Here is a 19733-nt window from a genome sequence, read left to right as displayed (position 1 = left end):
TTGCTGACACTGGAGGATGTGACCATGGACTTCATGTGGGAGGAGTGGCAGCTCCTGGCCCCCACCCAGAAGAACCTGCCGGGATGTGATGTGGGAAAACTACAGGAACCTGGTGTCAGTGGGTGAGGACAGCCCCCCTGTCATTCAGAGAGTCCCCATCAGTGGCCTTTCCTCTGTCAGCTGCTTAACACTTCAGAGTATCTGCAGCGCTTTCCAGTGGTAGATTCTCGGGTCCTTCTCTGGCTTCAGACAAGAGTGTATAACGTGTCCGCTCCTGTGAGAGAAGAACCCCTGCCATGCAGATGCGAAAAGTGCCTCAGCCCCTCACGTGTAGCGTCCTCCCATCCCGACACACCCCAGCCCATCTCCAAGTGTCCTGTCTCTCCCACGGGCAGGGCATCAAGCCAGCAAACCAGACTCGCCGAGCTGGAACGAGGGGAAGAACCGTGGGCGATAGAAGAGGAAGTCCGCAGTGGAACCAGTCCAGGTGAGCAAGTGACAACAGCAAGGTGAATGGCCGAGGAGGTCACATTCTCACGAGCCAGGGAAGGTGCCAGGGCTGTGAGAGTGTCTGAAGATGTCTAAACAGCTGCCCCTCATATCCTTCCCTGATGAGAGCTTCTTTGTAGGAGCCGATAGGAAAATATGCCCCTTTTCTTCTTCCGAGAGCCGACCCCTGTTTATTTTATGTACATCTTAATTTTTTTAAAAGATTTTATTATTATTATTTTTAATGTTTTATTTATTTTTGAGAGAGAGAGACAGAGACAGAGTACAAGCAGGGGAGGGGCAGAGAGAGAGGGAGAAGCAGGCTCCGGGCTCTGAGCTGTCAGCACAGAGCCTGACGTGGGGCTTGAACTTGTGAACTGTGAGATCATGACCTGAGCCGAAATGGGACACTTAACCGGCTGAGCGACCCAGGCGCCCCTAAGATTTTATTTTTAAGTAATCTCTACATCCAATGTGGGGCTCAAAATTATGACCCTGAGATCAAGAGTCACATAATGTACCGACTGAGCCAGCCGGGCATTCCCATCTTGATTTTTGTCATTGTTTGCTTAGTTCTCTTCTTCCTACAGTTCTCAAGTCTTTTTTGTCCATTGTTGCAGTGTCTCTAGCTACTTCTTCCCCACTTCCATTGCTATGAAATTCCACCTTCTAAGTGTTACTCCAGACATAGCTCTTTGAATTCAAAATAGTCTTCCAATTGGTTCATGTAACTGCCCCATTGCAAACTAGTGATTTCCCTTCCCAGCATTCAGCCTCGCTTTGGATGCTGTGTCCACACTGTAATCTGATCTCTGTGTTTCCATGGCTTCTTAGCTTCTTGTTCTAGACTAAATGTTTGTGTCCTCTCGAGATTCAGGTGTTGAAATCCTAATCCCCAAGGTGATGGTGTTAAGAGATGTGGCCTTTGAGAGGTGATTAGGTCATGATGGTCCTGCCATTTCTGCCATATTAGATTGTAACTAGAAGGTACTGCCCACGAGGAAGCAGGTCTCACCAGACAGCCAATCTGCTGGTACCCTGATCTGGGACTTCCCAGCCTCCAAAAATATGAAATACATTTTTGTCGGTTTTTGTTCTAGCAACCTGAATGAACTAATGAGACACTTCTCTTTCCCCACTCAGAAGTTGTCCAAAGATTCTGTTTTCCATCTCTTGTTCTGTTCTCCTGTCCTTAAACTTTCCCTTTAATTTGTGAGTTAAGCTTTTATTTTCAACAGAGACTCCTAAGTTCACAGAAACTCCTGAATGAATTCAGACTTTTTAGTAAGGAACTAAAATCACTTTCTCTAGAAGAAAATTTCTTCCACCTTCCTCTTTTTTCCCCTTAAGTTTAGTGTCTTCTAACAGTTTAGAAAAATGAGTACTATAGAAGGTTAAGAATGGGGGGCACCTGGCTGGGTTAGTTAAGCATCTGACTTCAGCTCAGGTCATGATCTCATGGTTTGTAGGTTTGAGCCCCACTTCCGGCTCTGTGCTGACAGGTGGGAGCCTGGAGCCTGCTTTGGATTCTGTATCTCCCTCTCCTCTGCCCCTCCCCTGCTTACACTCTGTTTCTCTCTCTCTCTCTTAAAAAATAAATATAAAAGAAGAAAGAAAGAGCAATGGAAATTAAGAAAGAGGTGGTGAGGTTGGAAGATCTAAGAGAGGCTGGTTCTCCAAAAGCAGAACAAAAATGTCTTTCAGGAAAGTAACAGCCATAAACGTTGTCGGGAGTTGCTGATTCAGCAAGAAAAGACATAAACTAAGGGACAGGGGTATGATCTTAGTGTTGTCTTCCCATTCATATAATTGTGTGTGTGTGTGTGTGTGTATGTGTATTGCTGCACTTTGAATTCTGTGTTCATGAAATGGTCTCTGACTGCTTGTTTTCCTTCTATGAATTCTCTTAGTGCTTTGTGTCCACAGCACTGAAACTCAGCCTTGAAAACATCGTATCTATTTTTCAAACATTTCTTAAATCCAAGGCTTTTGTTGGAGACCGTGTGTATAATGCATGCATCCAGGCCTTTCTCTCTCAGCCTGGTTGATTAGATTTCGGGTACAAGTCTGGGGATGTTGATATCTAAAGTTCTTTAGAGGCTGCTGTTGTGGCACTTTATTTGGTGACTCACAGCTAAAATGCTGAATTTCAAAAGAAGCAAAGAAATACCACCTAGTAGCAGAGATGTTTGTGGTAAATATATGACATGGATCCATGAAAATCTGTATGCAATACAGATTTTGAACACATAGTATTGTTGCTAGAATTCAAGGTTGAGGTTACATGTCAAAATGATTAGCAAAGGTGTGATACTGTGGAAATCTAGAGGAAATAGAACCTACAGTTATATAGAGAGCCTGGGGAATAATGCCACGATATGTGGGCGCATACCTTGATTTTAAATAAAGAAGGTAATGAAGGGCAAAGAAGAGAGGCATAAATAGTAAGAAATCTGCAAGGCCATGGCCAAGACTGCCACAGAGCAGCCTGAAGCCTTGCAGAGGCCAGTGTCAGAGGGTATTTGTGGGGGCAGCACTGGAATGGAAACAGGTAAATGGGGTGATCAAGGCAATGTTAACTTTTTTATTTTTAAGTTTATTTATTTGAGAGAGAGAAAGCACGAGTTGGGGAGGGACGGGGGTGGGCAGGAGAGAGAGAATCCCAAGCAGGCTCCACATCATCAGTGGAGAGCCCGATGCGGGACCCGAACTCACAAACTGTGAGATCACGACCTGAGCCCAAGTCAGACGCTTAACTGACCGAGCTCCCCAGGCACCCCAAAGCAACATTAACTTTTATTGCCAGGCTGACTGTTTAGACTTTATGTATTGTTAATTGAACTAGTTGAGGTAGCATGATGAATGGTAGGGGTTTTTTGTTGTTTTGTTTTTTCACCTCTGGGTTGTCTTAATTTCTACCTGGTGGCAGCTGTGTAGCAATAATAAGGAAGGGCCTGAGGCTGTGGGAAAAACAGCATACCAGTGGCCCGAGTCTTGGTTCAGAAGGAGGCAAGTGGTCCCAGAGGCTGCTTAACTGAGGCCAACATGGAGACAGAAATGCAGAATTATGGAAGAAGACGCAGTCCATTGCAAGATGAGGGATCAGTGCCTTAGGGGTGTCAAAATGGGAGGAAATCAGATGTGACATCTGTACAGGTACAGCTTGCAGAATGCGACGGAAGGTGACGGTCTTCTTCTTCCGTATGGAAGCACATCTGTCCCTGGAGAAGTCTGCGTGTCCACCAGTCTGGTGGAATTTCCTGGATGGTCATTCTCTCTCACCTTTGCCCCTTTCTTCAGGAACGTGCCCCAGCTAGACTAAAAGTTGGGAGTGTGGAGATAAGAGTCTGTCCCTAAATGTATGGCCAGGGTGATGGTGCTCTGCAGAATGAAGAAAGGGGTAAATTTTAGAAAGCCGACAACCACCCAAGAGTATCACAGAAATGTCATACTCAAACGCTGAGGGTCCAACATTCTGAATTGCCTGAGATGTTTGTTCATAACAAGCATCTGGTTCTGCCCTTGACCACCATAGTCCGTTTGCTTCCTTTGGTGGGACTCTTCCAAACCGGAAGTCTGAATGTTTGAGCAACTAACATCTTGGTCCTTTGCCTCAACTTTGTTTCAGTCTTTGTGCTCTGAACACGACCTCAGCTTATCCTTTATCCTTAAAAATTTACATATGGTGGGGCGCCTGGGTGGCGCAGTCGGTTAAGTGTCTGACTTCAGCCAGGTCATGATCTCGCGGTCCGGGAGTTCGAGCCCCGCGTCGGGCTCTGGGCTGATGGCTCGGAGCCTGGAGGCTGTTTCCGATTCTGTGTCTCCCTCTCTCTCTGCCCCTCCTCCGTTCATGCTCTGTCTCTCTCTGTCCCAAAAATAAATAAATGTTGAAAAAAAATTTTTTTTTAATTTACATATGGATATTTTCCACATCGCTGTGTCCACTCAGGCCAGTTCTCAACATTTGTCTATCCAACTGGGTACTGGCACCTTGCCGTCTAATAAAAATCAAAATGTTTATATGCTTCGGAAAGTCCACTTATTTCCCCCACATTCTGAACCTCAGTAACATCCACCCTCTTGAAGAAAGTTTCCACCTACCTCTTGACTCCAGCAAAATATTTAGGAGTAAACCTTAATTCTTCATGTCCTTTCTCCTTCCATTTTGAACTCAGTGGTAAGACTTGTCTTACTCCACAGTGTATCCTCATGTCCTCCACCTCTCTTCATTTCCTTTGCTTCTTCTAACCACTTCTCATAATTTGCAGTTGTCTCCCTTTTTTCTTTTTTTTTCAATATTGATTTTTGAGAGAGAGAGAGACAGAGCATGAGCGGGGGAGGGGCAGAGAGAGAGGGAGACACGGAATCCAAAGCAGGCTGTCAGCACAGAGCCTGATGCGGGGCTCGAACTCATGGACCGTGAGATCATGACCTGAGCTGAAGTCAGACGCTTAACTGACTGAGTCACCCAGGCGCCCCTGCCTCCCATTTTTCTTTGCTCAGTGTATTTTCCATACCTAGAATGTAAACTCAGAATAATACATTCACGTGTCCCCAACACCAGCGCTGTGGCCAGTACCTACCAGGCATTTTATTAGGATTTGTGGAATGACTGAATGCAGCCCTTGTAACCTTGGATGAAGTTTTTTTTCCACCTGTGTTTTCTCTTCTAACAGTGGTTTTCTTATTTTCTGCTCTTTCTGCATGTTTTGCAAGATGCTATTTAGAAAGCAGCCGACTGTATAGTTATTCATTGTGAACTATCTAAACTTATTTGTATGCTTTTTGCTTTTGCCACTTGATTTTTGTGTGTTGTGTTTTTACCAGTGTTCAAGAAATAAGGGACATTAATAGAGACTCTTTTTTTTTTTTTTCAACGTTTATTTATTTTTGGGACAGAGAGAGACAGAGCATGAACGGGGGAGGGGCAGAGAGAGAGGCAGACACAGAATCGGAAACAGGCTCCAGGCTCTGAGCCATCAGCCCAGAGCCCGATGCGGGGCTCGAACTCACGGACCGCAAGATCGTGACCTGGCTGAAGTCGGACGCTTAACCGACTGCGCCACCCAGGCGCCCCAATAGAGACTCTTTTATACTGAGATCACGCAGTCAACACTAAAGATTGGCTAGCCCACACCTAGGCACTCATTGTTCTCTTCTTTCCTAGAAGCTGAAGTTGGTGATCACCTACGGTGACACTTGCATGGCTGGAGATGCCTAAAGACAACTAAATGTGGAACAATGCTGTGAACATGATGCCTCTGAAAATATTGTCCATCTGGACCATCATTTTCCTTTAAGGCAAAATTAGGGAAAAACTCTGAAATCAAATTTAAATTCAGTCAGTTAAAGCAGAGGCTATGAAATAAAGAACTCCGTGGAGTGTAGTGGAGATGAGAAATCCTTTCTCCTTACAAAGTATGAGCAAATTCATACTAAAATTGCCTGAAATTGGAAAACCCACCAGCACTAAGGCTCCCGTTTGTTCAGCATCAGAGGGCTCACAAAATTGGGGAATGCACGTATGCAGTGAATGTGGGGAATCCTTCATGAGGAAGTCTCAGCTCACTAAACGTGAGAGGATTCACCGGGGAGAGAAACCGCATGGATGCAGTACATATGGGAAGGCACATACCACAAAGTCCAGGTTCACTGGACACGAGAAAATTCACACAGGAGAGAAACCTATAGGTGAATATGGCAAAGCCTGTTATAGGAAGTCAGAAGTCATTATATACGAGAGAAATGGAAGAGGAGAAAACCCCTTTGAGGCAGTAAATGTGGCAGAGCCTTGCTCATTAAATGACATCTCATTTTACTTCAGAAAACTCATACCTTAGAGAAACCCTATGTATGATTGTGGAAAGGGCTTCACCCAGAAGATTAGTTTCATTGTACGTGAGTGAACTCATACTGGTGATAAATCCTGTATATGTAGTGAGTGTGGACAAGGCTTCATCCACAAGGTGCGCCTCTTACGACATCAGGGAGTTCATGCAAACAAGGCTTCCTTTGTATGTAGGGACTGTAGAAAATCCTGTCCTCAGGGGCACCTGGGTGGCTCAGTCAGTTAAGTGTCCAACTTCAGCTCAGGCATGATCTCGTGGTTTGTGAGTTGGAGCCCCGTGTTGGGCTCTGTGCTGATGGCTCCGAGCCTGGAGCCTGTTTCAGATTCTGTGTTTCCCTCTCTCCCGGCCCCTCCTCACTCACGATCTATCTCTCACTCTCACTCTCTCAAAAATTAAAAAAAAAAAGAAAATCCTGTCCTCAGAAGTCAGGTCTCATTAAACATCAGAAAACGCACACAGGAAAGAAACCATATAAAGGTAGTGAATGTGGGAAAACCATCAGGAAGCAACAGGTCATTATCCATTAAAGAACTCCTACAGGAGAGAGATCTGTGAATGCACTGGGTGTGGGAAAGCTTTTGCCTACAAGTCTTGCCTTATTAAACAAACAAACAAACAAACAAAAACCCCCCACACAAAGGAGAAACACGTAGATTTATAAAATTGGAAAACCCTTCCACAGAGTCACAGCTTCTTAGAAGTGAAGTCCTGTTAATTTGGTGACTGTGCAAATGCCTTCTGTCGCCTCTCAGACATTATTAAATATCAGTGGGCTTCTAGCAAATAGGAACTTAGCCCTTTTGGAACAGCCTCTTGCTAGGTTGCGCCCTCCAGTGTTGGCAGAAAATTTGCCCAGGGGAACAAAAATCTTACAAATGTAGTCAATGTGATTGTGCCTTCAGTGGTCAATGATTTCACACGTTATGTCTCAAAAAACCTATGGGAAGGAAATGCAGAGTAGAAAAACAGTGAACAAAAAATTCCAGGCCATTATATAGTTAAGTGTATTTTGAGAGAAATATGAATGCAGAGACTGGGAAAGCCTGATAAATTTCATTCTCTATATTGTTGATACAGAGACACAGTCTGATGTTAGTAACCCTGTCGTTTCTTTGCCTCTTTTGTTTCCTCCCCTATGTTCATTTGTTTCTTAAATTCCACGAGTGATATCCTAAGGTATTTGTCTTTTTCTGAGGTATTTTGCGTAACATAATACTCTCTAGCTTCCACATCAATTGCTCAGTTTCGTCAACTAATCTGGAATGCCTGGGATCATAAGTGAAACAAAACACTGCTGTGAGTATAAAGAGATAAGGTGGTATCTGGATATTGCTAGGAATGAAAATCTTTATCATATAGAGTTGGTTGATAGGAAAAAGCAGTCTTTGACTAGTGGAGTTTGGGGAACATATAAGATCTGTTCAGTTTCCCTAGGATAGTGTGGAGATTTTCAGGACCTTATATTATGTAAAGTCACCTGAGAAATAGCCTTTCAATGAATTGCTGTTCATTCAGTGAATGTTTGTGAAGTACCTGCTTTATACCCGGTATTCTTCTACCAGCTAAGGACACAGAGGTGAACAAAATGTCTTTGCCCTCCTGGAATGAGTGTTAAGTTAGCTGAATTAGGGGCGCCTGGGTGGCTCAGTGGGTTAAGCGACCAACTTCAGCTCGGGTCAAGATCTCACCGTCTGTGAGTTGGAGCCCCGCATCAGGCTCTGGGCTGACAGCTCGGAGCCTGGAGCCTGTTTCCGATTCTGTGTCTCCCTCTCCCTCTGCCCCTCCCCCACTCATGCTGTGTCTCTCTCTGTCTCAAAAATAAGTAAAAACATTAAATTGGTTAAAATGAAATAGAAAAAAAAGAAAAAAAAAGTTAGCTGAATTATATGTAAGTGGTGTATCTTCACGCTCCATCTAACATACTCAGGGTATGTAAACTCCACATTAGGTGAAATGGGACGTGAAATAATTGGATCACAGGTTTTGTGCTTAGAATGACGTGGAGTTAGAATGATCCTAAGTACATTTTTCCCCAAGGAGAGTATTTGAATGGGAGACAAGCGAAGGAGTCCTATTAATAATGTATAAGTAATTGATTAATGAATGGATAAAGATGTGATACACACACACACACACACACACAAATGGAATGTTAGCCACCAAAAAGTGGAATCTTGCATTTGCAATGATATGGATGGAGCTAGAGAGTATTACACTAAGTAAAATAAGTCAGAGAAAGACAAATACCTTATGATGTCACTAGTGGAATTTAGGAAACAAATGAACATAGGGGAGAAAAAAAAAAAAAGAGGCAAACCGAGAGGGAGGGTGGGGAGGGGTGGGTTAAACTGGGGATGGGGATTAAGGAGTGCACTTGTGATGAGCACTGGGTCTTGTATTAAGTGATGAAGCACTAAATTCTACACTTGAAACTAGTATTACACTGTATGTTAATTAACTGGAATTTAAATTAAAACTTGGAAAGAGAAAAATAATGTATAAATAATCCAGGATACAAATACGTCTTTAGAAATGCCCATGTCTTTTCTCCCCATGTTAACTGTACATTCCTTGATAGTTTTGCACTGCTTCAGTACCACTAGCCACATGTGGCTATTTAAATGTAGATTAATGAAAGTTAAATTAAACATGTATTTCCTTAATATCAAGAGTTCACATTCCAAGAATTCAATAGTTCTAGGTGACTAGTGACTACCATGTCAGACAATACAGATGTATTACATGACAATTACATCATCACAGAACCGTCTATTGATTGGTGCTGCTTTATAGGGTCATACATTCTTTGTGACATAGAAGAAATAAAAGAATTATCATGTCGATTTGGAAGATGAAGGTGAATGGACTATAAAGAAAAAAGTTCTATCAGTGCAAAGAATGAGCGATTGTAAGGCAGCTGTAAAGAATGGAATTGTTCAAAAAAATACTGTGTGTATGTGTGTGTTATTAGGCTAAATGTTTGCCTATAAAAGGGGGGAGAGAAGAGGACTAGGATCCCTAGAGAAGCAGAATAAAAAACATGAGAACCTCAGGCAAGATGGAGGAAAGCTGGGATATGAAAGGAGGTAAGATTCCTCTTGAGTGTATTGGAGAAGAACCCTTAAGTTGTTCACAGCCCTATCACCTTTGAAAGTTGCTATAATTTGAGTTCCCATTTCCTCTGTGACCTGCTTAACAGCATATGTGGTTTGCCTTTTCTATTCCTTTTTCCTCTTATGATTGGGGCTCTTGTCCTCTCTCCTCTTTCCAGTCTTTCTCTTGATTCATTAAAGATACCCTGCTTGAGTCCTGGTTAGAGAAGAAATGGATATTTGCTATGCAGTAGCTGTTTTACATTTCCATCACAAACCCTGAATTAAGGGGTAAATTGAATCCGACATATATATATTTTTAAGCATTTAAATGTTATGTTTTAAAAAAAATTTTTTTTAATGTTTATTTTTGAGAGAGACAGAGACAGAATGCAAGTGGGTTAGGGGCAGAGAGAGAGGAAGACACAGAATCTGAAGCAGGCTCCAGGCTCTGAGCTGTCAGCACAGAGCCCGATGCAGGGCTGGAACTCACCAGCTGTGAGATCATGACCTGAGCCGAAGTCGGACACTCAACCGACTGAGCCACCCAGGCGCCCCAACCCAACACATTTTTAAGCACCTAAACTTGGTTATCTCAATTCCTGAGATTTTATTCTGTATTGCAGTCATTAGATAATGGAGAACAGGAAATTTTTCATGATTGATTTGTATTTTACAAACATCACCTTGCCTGCTGTATGAAAACGAGCTTAGCACAGACCACCGGTGCAAGCAAGGACAATTTTAGTATCAGGGGCGAGACTGGGCCAGCATAGTAATGATGGAGGAGTATGAAGATGGAACTGTCTTTTGCTTTGACCTGTGGTTACATGACTTTATCAGGTGCATTCTGAAAATTATAATAGCCTACGGGCTTTAACATAGCGGGGGCAAACAGGTGAACACAGCCTGTGTTCTTGAGGTGTCTGGTTCCTGGGAGTGAGGGAGACTTCTAAGCTCAGCAACTGGCATTGGCAGGAGTGAGGGTGGGGAGGCGGTGCGGGGTGGAGAGGAGAATATGAGCGAGAGCAGGCTGGAAACGGGTAGCAGGCCTGCAAAAGGCTGGCAAACACGTCTTGGTGAAGATGCACAGGGCTGTGGTCAATCTGCTTTTTGTGCTCATTTTATTTCCTGCACGTGAATATTCACAGCAGTTCCAGCTGCAATATCCAAAACACTGGAAACAACCCCAAGGCAATTATGCTGTGTTCAAGAAGCTAGAAAAAGGAGTACATACGCAACTAATTTCATGAATATGTTGCAGACTAATCTTTATAATTTTTTTAAAGTTTATTTATTTACTTTGGCGGGGGCGGGGGTGCAGAGAGAGAGGGAGCGACAGGCTCCGCACTGTCAGCACAGAGCCCCATGCGGGGCTTGAACCCACGAACCAGTGAGATCATGACCTGAGCCGAAACCAAGAGTCGGACGCTCAACCGACTGTGCCACCCAGGCGCCCCTTTATAAATTTTTTTTAAATTAACATGTATTTACTTTTGAGAGAGCACGAGTGGGGGACGGGCAGGGAAAGAGAGGGAAACAGAGCCCGATCGCCGGCTGGAACCCACAAACCGTGAGATCGTGACCTGAGCCAAAGTCCCACGCTTAACCGACAGAGCCACCCAGGCGCCCCTAATCTTGAGTGACAGAAGTGGCTGCCTGGGATGTGTAAGGGACATGGGTGGGATGAGGCTGGCAAGAGGCTCACAACGACCGTGGCTTCAGCTCTCTTGGCGACCGCCGCATGCCCCACCCCATCTCACTTTTCCAAACCGTGGTCTCCCCGGCACCCTCGCCGAGCTCCCGGCCGCGCGGCTCCCTCCCAGCCGGCGGGCACCTGCCCCGGCCCTCTCCGGCCGCAGCACGCCGCCCGCTTTCTTGGCAAGCCTGCTGGAGCTTTTACACCGCCGCTGAGCCTTTCCGCGATGAGAATCGAGACCGAGGTGCCCAGAGGTTATTTTAATTTCCCACCGAGCGGAGACCTCACGGCCGGAGGAGCCGCGCCCCTTAGATGGGGAAGGGCTCCGGCTTTGGTCAACTCGGCGCCGTTCCGCGTCCCCTACAACTAAGGGTCCTCTGTCCCTTCAAAGGTTACCGCCATATCACGTCTGCTTCGCGTGAGCGGGAGCCTCTGAACATCTCCCCATTTTCCTGTGAGGCCTGGAGGGGCGAGAAAGGGCGAGGGTTTCCGCGGCGTTCTTTCACCGCCGCCTCACAGCGCAAACACACCGCTGCCCAGGTTTCCGTACGGCGGGTATTCAAATATGGCGGCCCCCGGGGCGCCGAGGCGACGGCCGCGCGGACTTATGACCTCATAAGGAGGAGCCGGAAACCCGTACTCCGTTCTCCATAGAAACGCGCCAGAAACGCCGCTGACCCTCGTCAGGTGTTCCCGGGAGAGGAGGCCGGGCGAGGGAACTAGAGCGAAGGAAGTTTAGGGAAGTAAGTTAGGCCCTGAAGAGGTCGCTGCAGGTTCAGGAGAGACTCAAGTCCTTGTGTGGGTCTATTTGTAGAAAAGGCGGGGAGAGGGGCGGCCTGTCGGCCTCTAGGTAAGTTGTTGCTCCCCTAAGTCGGTGAAGGTAGCGTAGGGCGGGTGTGTTTTTGGAGGTGAGCACGGAGGAGTCTGTACTGAATGTCTGCAATCGAGATGTCTTTGGGGTCAATCCTGGGGGGGGGGGGCTGTGCTGGTCAGTGATTAAAGATCTTAACAGATCAACTACCGGGAGTCCTGAGGTCAAGGTTTAGGGTCTTCGCAGGTCACCCAGCCTGTAGGTGATTGACAGCTGGTGGGGTGGTGTTTGTCACAGAAGGCGGCGTTTGGCTCTGGTTCTGCAATAATTTGGAGCTCAGTGATTAAGGAACCATTAAGGGAGGTCAGTGTAGCTGATCCAGTTTTGGTATTGATTCGGTGGGGTCGTGGCCTGTCTTTTGTGCAGGATCGTGTGACAGCAGGCTTGGAGGCTCAGGGGCCCCGGCTGGTTCGTGCGTTGGGCTCAGACCGGCTCCTGGAACAGACGTGTTGAATGTTAACATTCCTTAAAAGCTTCAGGTCCAAGTCCCTCCTCCATATAATTTTCTAATCTCTTTTGGCTCTCCACATCATCCCGTCCCTTTGAATCCGCAGAAATGAAAGTTTTGGGAGAGAGAAACGATTCAGCAGATTTAAAATTAATTAGCCTTTTGTTTTTATTAGGCTTTTATTTAAGATTCTGTGTTTATCCTTCTGTAATTTTACTGTGTGTTGTCTTGGATATTTCCTTTCAGGTTATATATTATATAAAGTCTGCTATTTTCCCAGTATTTATTTAAATTTTTTTTAAATGTTTGGTTTTTTAGAGAGAGAGAGACAGAGTGTGAGAGTGTGAGAGGGGAGGGAGCAGAGAAAGAGGGAGACACAGAATCCGAAGCAGGGTCCAGGCTCCAAGCTGTTAGCACAGAGCCCAATGTGGGGCTCGAACCCATGAACTGAGAGATCATGACCTGAGATCACATCGGACACTTAACGGACTGAGCCACCCAGGCGCTGCTCAGTATTTATACTTTTGAGTTGTCTTTTAATTTTTAATTTGTTGAGGTGTTTTTAAAACTTTGATTCTATAGCTCATATTCTCTCTCTCTCTCTCTCTCTCTCTCTTTCTCTCTCTGGTGTGCTCATTGTTCTGCATATTGAAGTGTATGTACATAGGGTAAATAAAGAGATAGGAGAGCAACATAGTTTAAAGGAAAAATTCACTGTTCCTCGCTGTCCATATGGCCTCATTTCTAAAATTGATCTGAAAATTACTTGCCACTGAGGCAGAGTTCTGTTCCGATTCTCCTTTGCCACTTCCCATTACCTGCTACTTCAGGGTCTTATGCCTAAGTCATGATTCCTGGGGAACCAAATAGACACAAATACTGGGGACCATGTGTCAAGGTGAGTACACAGCAAGAGAGGATGTAACACTGAAAGTAATTTTGCTCTTTGGCCTACAGGTCCTGACAAGAGACAAGAAATGAATGAAGAAAGAGGAGGTTCCACGACCTAGACAGTGTCATTTCTGGAGCACTTTTGACTGGCTACTAGATTTCTAACTAGAAATTTGGGGCATATCCGGAAGAGACAAAGACAGAATATCCCAGTTGTTGGCCATTTCTCAAAACAGAAGAAAATGATCAATGCCCAGGTGATTTTTGTCTTTTTTTAAATTCTCTTCTTTATTCCCTGGTGAATTTATAGAGGCTTGTGAAAATATAGAGCCTGAGTGGCTCAGCTGGTTAAGCGTCTGACTCTTGATTTCGGCTCAGGTCACAATCTCACAGTTGGTGAGTTCAAGCCCTGCATCGGGCTCTGCATTGCAGTGCAGAGTCTGTGTGGGATTCTCCTTTTCTCCCTCTCTCTCTGCTTCTCCCCTGATCACGTTCTTTGTATCTCAAAATAAATAACTTTATTTTTTTTTAAAAATCCGTTCAGTATCTAGAGAGAAATAAACTTTGACTCTACCTCCAACATCATGGCAAAGTAGAATCAAGAATATAGTGTTAATGTGATTCCTGGTAAATGACCAGCGTTGGAACATAATATGTAACTAAAGGATCCTCTGGGTTACATCAGCTGACACGCTGCATCTAATATGTGTGACAATGACAAGAGAATCATGCTAAGTTACATGATATGCAGTGACTGAGAGGAGAAAGCAGAAAGGTTCCTCAGGGGATGTCAATATTTCATGGTACTGAGGACTCAGGAAAAATTTTATATTCTTCTTAGAGGTGATGGGGTAGACAGTGTTTTCAGCAGTCACCTTTTTTTTTTTTTAAGTTTATTTATTTTGAGAGAGAGAGAGAGACTACCAGCGTGGGAGGGGCAGAGAGAGAATCTCAAACAGGCTGTGTGCCATCAGTGCAGTGTATGGGGCTTGAACTCACAAACTGTGAGTTTACGACCTGAGCAGAGATCACGAGTCGGACACTTAATCAACTGAGCCACCGAGGCGCCCTAGAACACTAACCTTCTAATAAAGGCAGCAGCTGACTCCCTCCTGCTGTTTATTATAGAGTACCACAGAGACTCCTGGGGCATAAACCAAGCAAATTCAGTGAACACGGCTTTTTCAGGGGACCAAAGTAAGGCTCCAGGAACAGGTGCCTGTACTGGCATTCAAGAACAGATTTGGCATTAGATAGTTGCACAAAATTTTGTCTAGTAAGGGCTTGAATTACTGGGTTCTAGGATGTTTACAACTTTATGTTATCTCAGAAAATGAAGAATCCTTTCCTGTTTAAAAAAAATTTTTTTTAACCTTTATTTTTGAGACAGAGAGAGACAGAGCATGAATGGGGGAGGGTCAGAGAGAGGGAGACACAGAATCCAAAGCAGGCTCCAGGCTCCGAGCTGTCGGCACAGAGCCTGACGCGGGGCTCGAACTCATGGACCGCGAGATCACGACCTGAGCCGAAGTCGGACGCTTAACTGACTGAGCCACCCAGGCGCCCCCCTTTCCCGTTTTTAGATCCAGTTTTGACCTACTCTTCTTTTTAGTGCTTTTGTTTCCTGTAACTATACAAATTGCTCACGAGTACCTTTTAAAGAAAAAAAAAAATCGGGGCACCTGGATGGCTCATTCGGTTAAGCATCTGATTCTTGATCTCGGCTCAGGTCGTGATCTCACAGTTTGTGAGTTCAAGCGCCATGTCAGGCTCCGCACTGATGGCATGGAGCCTGCTTGGGATTCTCTCTCTCCCTCTCTCTGCCCCTCCCCTGTTCATGCTGTCTCTCAAAGTAAATAAATAAAACTTAAAAGCAAAAAAGTACATTCTCTCTTCATGTCCTCTTTCCTCATTCCTTCATACCGCTTTAACAGATGTGTGAGGTGCTCCTGCTGTCCCTGGACCTGTGTGTGTATCTGTGCACGTGGCCCACTTACAGATGTAACTGGATTTATGTACATCTGTGTATGTAAACACACCTGTCATGACATCTTGTGTGTCGGTGGAACCATACTCCAAAGAACATAATCTGTTCTTAATCCAGGCATCTAAAGAAATAATGACTGCAATGGATTGATGAATATTAACTATACAAAATTCCATTGGTCTGTAGTCATACTCAATGAGTAAAACTGTGTAAAGCATTTAGCGGGTACCTTCTAAGAGATATGTGGATCATCTTTGCCTAAAATCTTCACCAATGCTTAATAATAGCACATTATCAACTTGCATAATTGCAGTCTGGGGCTCGAACCCACGAGCCGTGAGATCAGGCCGAAGTCAGCTGCTTAACTGACTAGTGAGCCACCCAGGCGCCCCCTAATATCCTTGTAGTTCCTTAAGTGAAAAGAGCACTAGAGGTATCTTTCGGTCCAATATTTGGTCTTCGATCTCATCTGTGACAGAGTTCCTAAATCCCTTGGAATGTCCTGGGTGATAGGAGCAGCTCTTGTTCTTAATAAACTTTTTATTTAAATTTTTTTAATGTTTATTTATTTTTGAGGCCGAGAGAGACAGAGCATGAACAGGGAAGGGGCAGAGATAGAGGGAGACACAGAATCGGACGCAGGCTCCAGGCTCCGAGCGGTCAGCACAGAGCCCGACGCGGGGCTCGAACTCACGAAGTGTGAGATCGTGACCTGAGCCGAAGTCAGATGCTTAACCGACTGAGCCACCCGGGCACCCTGGAGCAGCTCTTGTTCTAATGGTGTGACTCTGGGTGGGCTCCTGGATGGGGGCTGGTCTGCAGAAAGGCCAAGCCATTATCAGAAGTGTGGAATTTTCAGCTGTATCCCCATTATCCAGCGAGGAGAGAGGGGCTGGAAATGGAGTTCATGACCCCCCATGCCTGTGATGGAGCCTCCATAAAATCCCAAAGGTGTGTGGTTTGGAGAGCTCCAAGCTTAGTGGATGTGGGTCCTGAGGGGGTGACGTGCCCCTCCCCTCGGACCTCGCCCTGTTCGTCTCTTTCATCTGGATGAAATCTGTATCTTTTATCATATATAATAAACTAGTACGCAGTTAAGTACACTGAGTTCTCTGAGCCGCTTAAGCAAATTAATCAAACCCGAGGAGGGGGGTCACTGGAACCTCCACTCTGTAGTTTGTTAGAGCACGGGTGACAACATGGACTTGGATTGGTGTCTGAAGCAGGGGCAGGGGCAGTCTTGTGGGACTGACCCCTTAACCTGTGAAATGTGACGCCGTCTCCAGGTAGGTAGTGTCAGAATTGAGTTCAATTGTAGGCCATCCAGCTGGTGTCAGAGAAGGGCTTAAAAAACACACAAAAACACCACCTATACTTCAGAACTGGTCTCAGCGTCATAGTTACTATTAGCAGGGCAGCTTCCTTTATATTCCTCATGAACCAATAAAAGCGAACCTTTCATATTAAACAGGGCTTTGTTATTACAGGAATCACTGACACTGGAGGACGTGGCCGTGGACTTCTCCCGGGAGGAGTGGCGGCTCCTGGCCCCCGCCCAGAAGGACCTGTATCGAGATGTGATGCTGGAGAACTACAGGAACCTGGTGTCAGTGGGTGAGGACAGTTTCCCTGTGTCCCTCAGAAGGTGCCCGGTCGGTGGCCTTTCCTTTCTCAGCTGCTTACACTTCAGGGTCCCTGCACTGTTCTGAATGGCTGATTCCCAGGACCACCTCTGGCACATGCTAAAAGGGTCTAACGTATTATGAGCTGTTTTTATTAGCAACACAAATGATGCCAAGCGCGTGGGGGTTTTCCGCACCGACAACCAGGCCTCCAGCTCTTCAGGTAGCAGCTAGGTGTCCTGCAATCCATTTCAGTTCTGACACTACCCAGAGTTGGCGTCAGACTCCACAGGTTTAAGGGTTTAGTACCGCAGGACCGCCCTCACTTTGGAGGCCAGTTGCAAGTATTGGGTACCCACTGTACCCACGCTTCAGTCCAGCTATAAATTAGGCATTCCTGCAACCCCGCTTCTGGTCTGCTAATTTGCCGGAATCTCAGGTCGCAGAGCTGAGGAAAGCACTTTACTTAGGATTACCATTTTATGGGGGCACCTGGGTGGCTCAGTCAGTCAGGTATCTGACTCTTGGTTTCGGCTCGGGTCATGGTCTCGCGGTTCTTGAGGTTGAGCCCTACATTGGGCTCTGTGCTGACAGCGCAGAGCCTGCTTGGGATTTTCTCTCTCTGCCCCTCCCCTGCTTGTACTCTCTCTCTCAAAATAAATAAATGAACATTAAAAAAGAATATTACCATTTTATTATAAAGGATAAAACTCAGGAGCAGCCCAAAGGAAGAAAGGTAGAAGGGAAAGTATGGGGGGAGGGGTGTGGACCTTCTATGACCTGTCCAGGTAAGCCACCCTCCTAGCACCCCAGTGTGTTCATCAGCCTGGAAGCTCTCCCAGCCTGGTTTTTTGGGACTTTTTATGGAGATTTCATTATGTAGACATAACCACTGAGATCATTAGCCACTGGTGATTAACTCAGTCTCCAGCGGCCGGGGGAGGGGGTTGGAGCTGAAGGTCCCAACCTCCTAATCACTCGTGGGTGTTTCTGGCAGCCAGCCCCCAGGCTAAAGCTAGATTGGTGCCCCTATGACCAGTCATTAGTTCACAAAAGACACCCTTCACTCTGGAGACTCCAAGGACCTTAGAAGTTCCCGTGTCAGGAATTGGGACTTAGAACAAATCCTGGAACAGATGTTCCTATCACAGCTGCCACTCAGGAAATTACAAGGGCCTTACGAGCTCTGTGCCAGGAGCCTGTACAAAGACTAAATATATATTATAATATCACAGCATCACGAGTGCCCTCTCCCGAGAGAAGAACCCCTGCCATGCAGATGCGAAAACTGTCAGCCCCTCACGTGTAGCGTCCTCCCATCCCGACACATCCCAGCCCATCTCCAAGTGTCCTGTCTCTCCCACGGGCAGGGCATCAAGCCAGCAAACCAGACATGATCGCCAAGCTGGAACGAGGGGAAGAACCGTGGGCCATAGAAGAGGAAGTCCGCAGTGGAACCAGTCCAGGTGAGTGGGAGCCAGCTAGCTGGGTCACTGAGGAAGTCCCCCTCCAGCCGGGGAGAGGAGGCGGGCCGGGTGCTTGAGGACTCCATGCATCTCCCCGCCATGGGGGAGCTTTTCCTCCAGGTCTTTAGAAGGAAGTAGAACTCTTTTTTTCCTCTTCTGATATCTGATCCTTGCTTTTTTTCATTTTACACCTTAATTTGTGTTGCTTTTGCCTAGTGTTCTTCCATGGATTCTGTAGCTGACCCCCTTCTTTGTGCCCCATCAGAGTGGGTGTCCCTGTTCCTCCCACCCTGGCTGTGAAATTACCCTCCCGGGGGCTGAGTCCAAAGAGAAATGTGTGACTTCACACTGTTTCCGACGGTTGCACGTTCAGGCCCCTCTGGAAATGCTGATTTCCCTCCCAACAGCCAACCCCACCCTGTATGTTGTGTCTCCACAGTAACCTGGTCTCTTCCCTGGTCCGCTTCCTAGCTCTTCCCCCACCTCGAAGGTCTTCAGATCCTTTCCATTTTCTCTGCTGTATTCCTAATACTTGAGATTTCTCTTCTGGGTTATGGATTAAGCTCTTTCTGATGTCTGGATGAGACTCCAAATCGATACCTCCCTACTTGTTGTCTAGTGTGAATTCAGTTCTAGGTATTTTACCTGCCTACGATTTCTGAGTCCCTGCATGAGGAATAGGAATGCTCTGCCCTCTACACAAAAAATCCCTCTTGATCCCATTTTAACATTATTCTGTCTTAGTACTGCACACCTTTTCCTGCCCACGCTGTTAACTGTGGCATTCTTGTCTTAAAGACCTCTGCTGTTTCTGTTGACTGTGTCACTAGAAAAGTTTCTGTTGACTGTTTCACTGGAAAAGATGGTTTTACATCATCAGGTCTAGTGTAAATCAGCTGTGTTTGCTTCTGTGGCTTCCTTCCTGTGGTTGATATTTCTGATTTTCCTTTGGTTCATCATAGGTCTTCCCGTTGTACTAATTTCTCTAAGTCATTTGTTTTTCATATTCTTTTTTTGTAAGCAGTTTTAAGATAATTCACATAGCCTACAATTTGCCAACTTAACGCATACAGTTGAGTGCTCTGTATCACATTAACACAGTTATGTAACCATCCCCGATTCTGAAAGATTTTAATCACTTTAAAAAGAAACATTTCTGGGGCACCTGGGTGGCTCATTCGATTAAGTGTCTGACTCTTGATTTTGGCTCAGGTCATGATCTCACGGTTCATTAAGTTCAAGCCCCGCATGGAGCCTGCTTGGGATTCTGTCTCCCTCTGTCTGCCCCTCTCCCACTTGCTCTCTATCTCTCTCTCATA

At 45.7% G+C, this 19733-nt stretch overlaps 1 protein-coding gene across 1 annotated transcript in view; it reads left to right on the top strand.

The window, feature by feature from the left end:
- The first annotated feature begins 11764 nt into the window (after window positions 1-11764).
- ZNF614 (zinc finger protein 614) overlaps window positions 11765-19733 on the top strand; it is a 38218-nt gene continuing 30249 nt past the window's right edge. Inside the window, exons 1-4 of the mRNA XM_043600222.1 lie at window positions 11765-11979; window positions 13406-13596; window positions 16814-16940; window positions 18319-18414. Of these exons, the coding sequence (XP_043456157.1) occupies window positions 13582-13596; window positions 16814-16940; window positions 18319-18414 (238 nt within the window). The 5' untranslated portion in view covers window positions 11765-11979; window positions 13406-13581. The remainder of the gene's footprint in view (window positions 11980-13405; window positions 13597-16813; window positions 16941-18318; window positions 18415-19733) is intronic.

Source organism: Prionailurus bengalensis, chromosome E2 (assembly GCF_016509475.1).
Source record: "Prionailurus bengalensis isolate Pbe53 chromosome E2, Fcat_Pben_1.1_paternal_pri, whole genome shotgun sequence".
NCBI lineage: Eukaryota > Metazoa > Chordata > Mammalia > Carnivora > Felidae > Prionailurus > Prionailurus bengalensis.
The sequence above is the reverse complement of the archived record's forward strand: the minus strand, read 5'-3'. Positions and strand labels throughout refer to the sequence as shown.